This window comes from Hylobates moloch, unplaced genomic scaffold (assembly GCF_009828535.3).
Source record: "Hylobates moloch isolate HMO894 unplaced genomic scaffold, HMol_V3 SCAFFOLD_7, whole genome shotgun sequence".
Classification (NCBI taxonomy): domain Eukaryota; kingdom Metazoa; phylum Chordata; class Mammalia; order Primates; family Hylobatidae; genus Hylobates; species Hylobates moloch.
In genome coordinates, this window is record NW_026652282.1 from 33,441,019 (window position 1) to 33,451,874 (window position 10,856).

Below are 10,856 nucleotides of genomic sequence, written 5' to 3' on the forward strand. Positions count from 1 at the left end.
ATCAATTAATGTAATACACTGTGTCAATAGAAAAAAACATATAATAGTCTCAGTTGATTTAGAAAAATAATTTGACAAAATCCAAAACCATTTCCCGATAAAAAATATTCAACAAGCTAGAAATACAAAGGAACTTCCTCAACTTGATAAAGGGTATCTATGAAAAACCTATAGCCGACATCATACTTAATAGTGAAAGACTGAATGTTTTTCCCCTAAGATGAGGAACAAAACAGGATGTCTGCTCTAACCACTTCTACTCAATATTGTACTATGGGTTCTACCCAGGGTAGTTAAGCAAAGAAAAAAGTAAAAGCCATCTAAGTCAGAAAGGAAGAAGTAAAATTAACTCTATTCATAAATAACATTGTCTTATATATAGAATATCCTAAAGAATCCACTAAAAGTCTATTAGAACTAGTAAATGAGTTCAGCAAGGTTTATGGGATACAAGATCAATATATAAAAATCAATTGTCTGAGTTGCAAGCATAAATGTCAACAAAGAAAATATGTTAAAAACAAAAATATCAATTGTCTTTCTATACACTTCCAATGAACAACCTGAAAAGGAAATTAAGAAAAATAATTATAGTGCAACCTAAAATAATAAAATATTTAGGAATAAATATCACAAAAGAAGGGCAAAAACTATACTCTGAAAACTACAACATACTGTTGCAAAAGTAAACATTTAAATAAATGGAAAAACATATCATTTTCATGGATTAGAAGATTTAATATTTTCAGATTGGCAATATTCCCCAAATTTACCTACAGATTTAACATAATCCATCCCTATCAGAATCCCAGTTTATTTCTTTTTTAGAAATTCACAAGTGGAATGTAAAATTCATATGAAATTTCAAGGGACTCAGACTAATTAAAACAATATTAAAAAAACAAAATTGAATAACTTACATTTCCTTATTTAAAATGTATTACAAAGCAACAGTAATCAAGACATTGGAACTGGTGTAAACATAGACAAATGGATCAGTGGAATCAAATTGAGAGTCCAGAAATAAACCCATACATCTATAGTCAAATGATTTTTGACCATTCAATGGGGAAGGAAGAGTACTATCAAACAAATTGTGCTGGTATAACTGCATAGCCACATGCAAAAGAAAGAAATTGGACCCTTACCTTAGACTATATAAAAAAATTAAATCAAAATGAATCAAAGAGCTAAATGCAAGAGTTAAAACCATAAAACTTTTGGAAAAAACATAGGAAAAAAATCTTCATGACCTCTTTTTGGGCAATTGATTCTTATATGTGACAAAAGCGCAGGCATCAAATGAAAAGAATAGATAAATTGGACTTTATTTTTATCAAAATAAAAACTTTTGTGTTTCAAAGGACACTATTTTTTTTTTAAAGAAGGAAGGGCTTTATTCAGCCAGGAGCTTCGGCAAGATTCACGTCTCCAACAACTGAGCTGCCCGAGTGAGCAATTCCTGTCCCTTTTAAGGGCTCACGACTCTAAAGGGGTCCACATGAGAGGGTCGCGATTGATTGAGCAAGCACGGGGTACGTGACTGGGGGCTGCATGTACTGGTAATTAGAACAGAACAGAACAGGACAGGGATTTCACAGTGCTTTTCTATGCAATGCCTGTAATCTTTAGATAACATAACCGATTAGGTCAGGGGTCGATCTTTAACTACCAGGCCCAGGGTGTGGCGCCAGGCTGTCTGCCTGTGGATTTCATTTCTGCCTTTTAGTTTTTACTTCTTTCTTTGGAGGCAGAAATTGGGCATAAGACAGTATGAGGGGTGGTCTCCTCCCTTATTCCCCCGCTTTGAGAACCTCACTCAACAGTGGAAGTTCTCACTTTTATTCTCACTACCCATGTCTTCTTGCAAGACAGATCAATAGTGATTCCTATAGTACACTTGTGCTGAAGCATTTTGGTGAACTAAGGTAGTGATGAAGCTTTTTATCATTTGAAGAAGTACAGGTAGCAAACAAGGGAGCAGTAAGCAGGTTTCTATTACTATTATAACTCATATTATAAGAGTTTTGAATCTTTTTATTATTATTATACTTTAAATTATAGGGTACATGTGCACAACATTCAGGTTTGTTACATATGTATATATGCCCCATGTTGGTGTGCTGCACCCATTAACTCATCATTTACATTAGGTATTTCTTTATAGCACCATGAGAACGGACTAATACAGTGATCATGGCTGGGCTCACTTATCTCAGGCCTTAGAAGGGACGACTGGGCTGACTTGATTCAGTTCCCCATGGTCTCTCGTCCTCCAGCAAGTTAGCTCATGCTTGTTGACATGACAAATGCAGATGTTTAAAGTGAGAGTGAAAGAGCACAAAGTCTTTTGGGAACCAGACCCATTACTATCCCACCATCACTTCCCCATCTTATTTTTCTAAGTATGTGGTAAGGCCAGCTCAGATTTAAGAGGTGAGAAAGTCAGCACAATTTACTTATTGGAAGAGCTGCAAAGTCACATTTTAAAAATATGAATACTCAGAGTAGATACAGAGAATGGGATAATTGTGGGCACTTCTGAAAATAATCTGCCATAAAGTATTACAACCATTCATCTTGCACTCTTACCCTCTTAGAATCTTTTTGTGTTTTATCAATAGTTCATAAAAATACATAAATTATGTTCATGTTCATTCACATTTGAGAGATGGATCCAAGTGCCAGGAAGTCTATAAGTCCAGATTCTTCATTGCTTGGGGATGAATACAAGGTCATCTTAAACCACTCTCAATTTTTGCACTCAGGTTCAGCATACTTACTAGCTTTCATTTAAAACACACCAAATACTTTACCAGTCTGGGGATTTGTCGATGCTATCCTTCTGGAATGTTATTTATCTTACCACTTCTCTGATTCATTCCTTATTCTTGTGATAGTTCTAAGGTTCAATGTCATTTCAACATTCCTCCATAACCCTATGTAAATTACATTGTTAAAATAAGATTTAAAATAACATTTTAAATGTAAATAAGTGATTATCAATTGAGAATAATTTTGTCCCCTGGCTACTTTTTGACATCACAACTGGAAGATGCTACTATCTAGTGGATAGGGGCCAAGGTACCGCTGTCCTTTTATACCGGGAACAGCCTTTATGCCACAAAACAAAGAATTATTCAGTCCAAAATGTCAATAGTGCTAAAGTTTATAAACTCTGCTTTTGGTCATGCACAATAAATTTGAAATACATATTTGTTTGGGTGTTTGTTTTAACATCTGTCTTTCCTACTAGACTGGATGTTTCATAAGGATGAGATAATGCCTAGTTTGTTTAACATTGAATATCCAGCATCTACCTCAGCGTCTAATGCCAGGTAGCTACATGAAAGGATGAAACAGCAGACATGAGGTAAGAAGAAAAGGAAAGGCTTTATTAGGAGGGTATACAAACATTTCTGGGTATAGAAGATGCTGTAAGTGCCCTGTCCATACTACAACAGCTCATACCATCTAAGTAGATATTTGCCTGACTTTCAAATGTCAGAACCTTTATTTCTTTGTGTGAGACCTTTCATTAGGTCACCAGAGCCCATTGTGCTCAATAATATGACAGTCCAGAACAGTGGGGCATCATCTGCCCCCTGGAAGATGTGTTTTCTACAGCGTTCTCTAAAGTTTTACAGTGACATTAGCTGCTTGATAACGAAATACTTTGTTTGCTTCCTTTCCTTCTCTGTCTCAATTCCTGTCTTCCCTGCCAGAGTTTCCTGGGAATAACTCCTGTGGTAGGCTGAATAATGGTCCCCAAAGATACTTCGATCCTAACCCCTTGCAGTTATGAATGTTGCCTTTTATGGTAAAGGAGAATTCACAAAGATGATTGTGGAAGATGGGAGATTATTCTGTATTATCTGATAGAACCTAAGGTCAATCACACAAGTTCATAAAAGAGTGAGGCAGAGGCGAATTTGACACAGAAGAAGGAAATGTGACTACTGAAGAAAAATGCTATGCTGCTGGCTGTAAATAGGAAGGAAGGGGCCCATGAGATAAGGAATGCAGCTCTAGGAGCTGGGAAAGACAAGGAAACAGACTCTCCTCTAGAGTCCCCAGAGGGAGTATGGCAATGTTGACACCTTACTTTCAGCCTAGTGAAATTGATTTTGAACTTCTGACCTCCAGGTTTGTAAGATACTAAATGCGTGTATTTTAAAGCTACCAAATTGATGGCAATTCATTAGAGCAGCTATAGGGATCTATTACAATTTTTGGTCCCTGGAAGTGGGTTGCTGCTATAAGAAATATCTAAAAATGTGGAAGTGGCTTTGCAACTGGATAATAGCTATAGACTGGAATAATTTTCAGGAGCATTATATAACAACCTTAGATTATGTTGAACAGATCATTAATAGAAATATGAATGTTCAAAGTGTTCCTGGTGAGAGCTCAGACATGAGGAACACAGTAGAGAAAGTCTATATTGTCTTAGAGAACACATAAGTTATCATAAACAAACTATTGATAGAAATAAAATGTCAAAGGTGTTGCTGGTGAAGGCTTAGAAAGAAATTAGTAACATAATATCGGAAAAGGGAGTTTGTGTTATATAGCATCAGAAATCGTAGCTGAATTGTGCTCTACAATTATGTGGAAAGCAGGACTTGTAAGCAATGAACTTGAATATTTAGCTGAGCAGATTTTCATGCAAAGGGTTAAAGGAATGGCCTGTTTTTTATTGCTGTTTATAGTAAAATGCCAGAGGAAAGACATAAATTGAGGGAAGAACTGTTAAGCGAAAAGAAACCAGAATTCAATGATATGAGAAATTTTCAGCCTATCCAGATTGCAAAAGACACCAAAATAGGAAATTCATTGCCACAAAATCATCCTCCAGAGATAAAATCAAGGGCGTGGCCAGACATCCTTTTGCTAGTGCCTTTAAGGGATCAAAAGATCAAAGTATTCAATCACACAGATGGTGTTTTGAAGAGATATGGGGTGTGCTTCTCAGAATAAGCAAGGAATAGAGATGGGATTTTCTATGAGGGATCTTGAAGAAGCCTCTTGTCTAATGGCATGAATCCCCATGACATACATAAAAGACCTGTAAGTTTTTGACAATGTTATATCAGCAGAAACAATGCCAGCTTAGACTGAAAGGGACAAATAGAGGAAGAAATGAAAGAAGGCTATAGGACTCTCAAAATTTGACAGGAGGAAGCAGGCTGATAAAACTACTCAGCTGTAAACATATGCTACCATTCAAAATAAAGGAACAATGACTGAGGGCAGAACCTAGAGGCCAGACGGCAGATTTGTGACCCCAGGTGAAGTCATAGGATCAGAGTCATCAAAGGGAGGAGTCTCAAGCCTTAGAATATTCTCAGGCCTTGAAACCTAATGGTTGGATTTTGAAAATGTTTGGATTTGAGACTCTTTTTTCCTTCCACTTTTTCCCTGTGGAATGGCAAAGTTATTGGCTGTAAATGAACCAAAGTCAAAGGGAAAACACAGAATTAGTAGAGAGGAAAATTAAATAATAGAAAAGAAACATCTCTTAGTGCTTTGGCTTCACCTAGGAGAGACAAGAAATACACATCTGGGCTTAAACTGAGCACAAGATGCACTTCTCTATCAACTGTTTACCTGGCACTGACAGGTAAACTTATTGAACATCTTATTATTATTATTATTATTATTGAGACGGAGTCTCGCTCTGTCTCCCAGGCTGGAGTGCAGTGGCGCGATCTCGGCTCACTGCAAACTCCACTTCCCGGGTTCACGCCATTCTCCGGCCTCAGCCTCCCGAGTAGCTGGGACCACAGGCGCCCGCCACTGCGCCCGGCTAATTTTTTGTATTTTTTTATTTTTAGTAGAGAAGGGGTTTCACCGTGGTCTCGATCTCCTGACCTCGTGATCTGCCCTCCTCGGCCTCCCAAAGTGCTAGGATTACAGGTGTGAGCCATCGTGCCCGGCCGAGCATCTTATTATTAATTGAAAAATGACAAAATATACTTTTCAAATAGGGTAAAATCATGACACTTACACAGATATGAAATGAACACATGCTAAAAGAAAAAGATGTTATGACTGCTTCAAAAGGGAAACCAAAGAGTTGATATGGGAATATTCATCAGGAATATTAAGTGATTGTGTAAATGGAGGCACAACTGGTTTCATAAGGTGAAGAACAACCAAACCTCTACTAAAGAATATGCTGTACATGTATCAGCAGCCTACAATTAACAAAGGGCTGTAAAAGACTTCACAGATAATATAAGGCTAGAATCAGATAACCTGCAGTGGTGTCCTAAAGATAGAGCAAAGTTTTCCATTGAAGCACACATTTATTTTTATAATGTCAAAATCAGGTAGAGAGTTATAGTTCCCTCAAAATCAGGGTTCAGTCATCGGGGTGACTAGGTCAGAGTCACAGACATTTCTAGGCTGAGGTCTGATAAGGGACCAGTGGACACCAATGAAATCACAAAGTCTAGGGATGTCACAAAGGCAGCTAGCTCCCTGACCAATCAGGGCCTGGAGCAGAGGGATACAATAGGCAGGACTAAGCACCAGTGTCCTCAGAGACCAACTTGAGCTAGACAATCAAGCAGAGCTGATCAGAGCCAAACCCAGCAAACATCATGTCAGAGAAAAAGAACTGTAAGAACTCCTCTACAAATAACAACCAGACTCAAGACCCTTCTAGAAATGAGCTACAGGTCCCTATGAGCTTCATGGACCGCGTTGTGCAAGATGAACGAGACGCCCGAAGCCAGAGTTCCTCCACAATAAATACCCTCCTTACCTTGCTTGATTGTCTTGCTGGCTACGTCATGGAGCCGGTAGGCTTGGAGGCCGACAACAATGGCAGCATGCGCAACACTTCACAAGATGGGGAGAGAGAAGTGGACAATAACCGTGAGCCCCACCACGCTGAGAGTGATGTGACTCGCTTTTTGTTTGATGAGATGCCCAAATCCAGAAAGGATGACTGAAGACTGGGTCCCAGAGCCTTGAAGGGATCCTCACAGGCTTAGCCAGGGCAAAAATGTGTCACAGCTGAGGAATAGCTGCTGTTGTCATCAACAAGTGCTATTAAAGGATGTAAATCCATGAGTATGTTTCTGACTCCTCTCAGTTTCTGTCGCTTTGGGTTGGAGGTGTCTGTAAGACACCAAGGGGAAGCTATCCCCAGAGAGCTGAAGGTGGGGAAGGGGTGGCCTGTGTGGAGTGTTTGAATCAGTAATTTAGAGGGGGCAGTTTCCAATGGTAACAGTGAGGGCACCGGCCCTGTGGGGAGGAACTGGCTGGGATAAAGACACCGAGACTGCCTCATTGTCTCTGAACAGGAGGGCCTTGTGAGGCCAGGGAGTTGGCTGGGGGCCTCCGAGGCTTGTTGAATTCCCAGCCTGATGCTGGGGCCTGGGGTGGAGCTGCAGACTCTGACTGAGGTGCGGGAGGCTTTATTCAGGACAGCAAAGGTCTGAAATCAGAGGGCAGTGGCCACAAGGGTGGGTGGAGGGGGCACGCTGGCTGGCATGAAGTTCATGGGACAGGGGCTTTACATGGAGATTGAGGAGTGAAGGAGAAACCATCGTGAAAAATGCAAAAAAGAAATGATGGCCTGCTGGATTCCATTTCTTATTTCTTTATGCCCTGCCTTATTATGAAAGAGGATTTGAGACAGGGATTATTAGCTAGTGCTGTGAATATATCTTTTTGCCCTCTCTTCAGGACCCTGGTAAAATAAATCAAAAGAATATATAAAACTGATGATCTGGCCTAAGATGGGCAATTCGAGAAGTTCTTAATGGTTGTTAATTATTAATGAATCAGCTTAATTATAAATGTATTTCATTTAAAACACGATTAACAATTTCATTTTTAAATTAAATACTTATTCATTACAATTACCATATATTGCATAGAGCACCAAAGAATTATTAGTGACTCAATACATGTTTTAAGAGGTATAGAAATAATTCTGTCCCAAGTGGCGGCCTCTAAAGCACGTGCAATCCTTTTCAAAACTTCCTGCTCTGTGCTAACTTTAAAAGAGGTGTCACATCAAGTGTTGTAGCAATCTGTCCCCTTGCCTGTGAGTGCCCACATTTTAGGTTTCCACCTGTTCTTTGGGTCCTTGGGAGCCACAGTCTGCTGCCTGCTGGCCTTTCACAGAGGGCTGGTCAGAGGCTGCACAGCCGGCTCCAACAATGGGAGCTGAGGGCCTGGGTTTCAGATCCCAGTTCACCACTTCCTGGGCATGTGATATTAGACCTTCAATTACTCCCTCTGAGCAGGCCTCCTCATGTGTAAAATGGGGGTAATAAGAGTCTCTCCATCTGTGGGTTTTCCCAAGATTGAGTCCACTTGTGCCTGTAAACTGCTGCTCCACACGGTGCATGCACAGGGTCCCCCTTAATAAACGGCTGCATCTCCTTCCTTCCCTAACAGCAGACCTGTAGGCAGGCTTCCCCAAGGTGCTGTGGTCCTGGTTCTCAGGTGACCATTGGGAACTTAGGCCACTGGCTGTGAGAACCACATCCTGCTGAGCCCTGTGGAGAGACAGGAGGAATTTGGGAATATTTAATTTATGTAAGCAAAAGAGACTTTATAATCGAACACGTCAATACCATCCAGAGGTAGGAAAACTTTACATAATCACACAGTCAGAGGTGGAGCTACTTCAGAATTACAAGCACATAGACATATAGGCACAGAGAAATAGAGCTTATAGCTTCAGTTCTACAATTTCAACCATGAGTCAAGTGTAAATAGAAACAGTAAAGTTCTCTGATCCAAATATAAAAAAAAAACTGTTCTCCTATAAGAGAGTATAAAATTCTTAATTGATTTGAGCTATAAATAGACAAATGGACAAAAAGACTGTCAAACCAGATTTTCTGTTGTCTTTTACACAACAGAGACTGTATTTCTACAAATCATTAACCCATTTACACAGCTCTCCAGATGGTTGAATCCTAAAACTGAATTCCCAACCATTTGGTCAACAATGAAAATAACTTACGTAATGTCAATGAACAACAACAACAACAAAATACAGAATTAGTAGAGAAAAATATTGAAATAAAAATTAAATGTTAAACTAAAATTAGAAAAACACAATGAACAAAGACTTATTTGGGCTTTGGAGTCACCCAGATGAGGCAAGCAAAGACATTCCTCGGTTTAACCGAGCATGAAGCACACATCTCTGTCACCAAGTTTGCCCAGCTCTGATAGATGGATCCACTGGGTATAATATTGTGACCTTTAAAAACAGGTAAAAGGTGTTTTCCAACAGAGTAAAATCATAACACTCAAACACCTATGATATGGAAATGCGTTGAAACAATCAATTAACTCATGAGGAAATTGGCAGATATTATAAGCCATTCAAAAGAGAATTCAAAGAATAAACATAGGAATATTGATCATGAATGTTTAAGTAAATGTATAGATGGAGGCAAAATTGGGGGCAAGGCAGTGAACATGTCTGTGAGTGACTTACAGCTTTTAGAGGGGATGTAAATTAGCTCACAGACAATGCAAGGCTAAACTTAAAGAATCTGGAGTGGTGTCCTAAAGACAGGACAATACTTTCATTGACACAACTTTTTGCTAAAATGTTAAATAGAAAATGAGCTTTTCCTTAAAAAGAAGTTCCAGCTCCTAGGGCAACCAGGTTCCTCTCAAAAAGAAGTTGCAGTTACTAGGGCAACCAGGTTCCTCTCAAAAAGAAGTTCCAGTTGCTAGGGTGACCAGGTTCCTCTCAAAAAGAAGTTCCAGTTACTAGGGCGACCAGGTTCCTTTCAAAAAGAAGCTCTGGTTACTGGGGCAACCAGGTCCCTCTCAAAAGGAAGTTCCAGTTACTAGGGTGACCAGGTTCCTCTCATGCGCTTTTCTAGGCTGAGGCCTCATCAGAGCCCAGTGGACACCAATGACATCAAAAAGTGGAGGTTGTCACAAAGGCAACTCCCTGACCAATGAGGAGCTGGAGCATAGGGATACAGTGGGTGGCAATAAGTACTGGTACCTTGAGAGGTTCAGGCCAGCAGGAAAATCAAGCTGTGCCAACTGGGGCACAGAGATTTCTGGCCAGAAAAACGATACCCTAAAGATCCCATAACACTTATTCTTCCCTGTTGTATCCGATTACTGACTCATCCCATTCCTTAAAGTACCTGTCTGGCTCCAATAGATGAGTTCATTATTCTCACTGTAATTTAAATCTCCAATTCTAATGTTCAGAAGGGTTCCTTTTCGAATTACTATAGTGCAGTGCCGTGCAGCACTCCTCAGACTATTTATGGTGTAAAGCCACTATTTTCTATTTTTCATGTTCTATTTAACTTAGAGATGATATGTGGTCTTATTGTGCATGACTAGTATATGGCTCACCATTGAATCATCACTGGAGTTTAACAACACTTAGACTGGTATACACCCTGCTGCCATTACTCATCCTCCTTAATTTTTTTCTCAAGGCCCATTTCTCAGGATAGAGTAGAGGAAAGAGCAAAACAATAGGTAAGGAAGGCTGGGCTCTTGCCCCCCCATGCTATACATACTGGTCATGTGACTTTGAGTGAGCTAATTAACATCTTTGAACCTTGGTGGCCACATCTGTAAAAATGGATACTAGTAATATCTATGTAGGATTAGCAAACCTGTTGTCCAGATTAGGCATGTGGGCTGGCAGTATGTAATCTGTGCATTCGGGAAATAGTGTATTTGATATTTTCTTTTACTTGAATCCTATTTTGGGGCTCCAAAGACCTTTTGTAAAGAATCTTGCCATCTCCCTCAGAACACATGTGCAATAGCTGTCACATACAAGGACCAGGAGACCTGGGCCTTCAAAATGCTTCTGTTGCAAAGGATGTTCT

The 10,856-nt window shown here is 39.7% G+C and overlaps 1 protein-coding gene across 1 annotated transcript; it reads left to right on the plus strand.

Annotated features, from left to right (window-relative positions):
* The first annotated feature begins 6,520 nt into the window (after positions 1-6,520).
* Positions 6,521-7,083, plus strand: LOC116811599 (huntingtin-interacting protein M). The gene has a single exon (XM_032756717.2). The coding sequence runs from the start codon at positions 6,609-6,611 to the stop codon at positions 6,960-6,962; it is 354 nt and encodes a 117-aa protein (XP_032612608.1). The 5' UTR covers positions 6,521-6,608; the 3' UTR covers positions 6,963-7,083.
* The last annotated feature ends 3,773 nt before the right edge of the window (positions 7,084-10,856 follow it).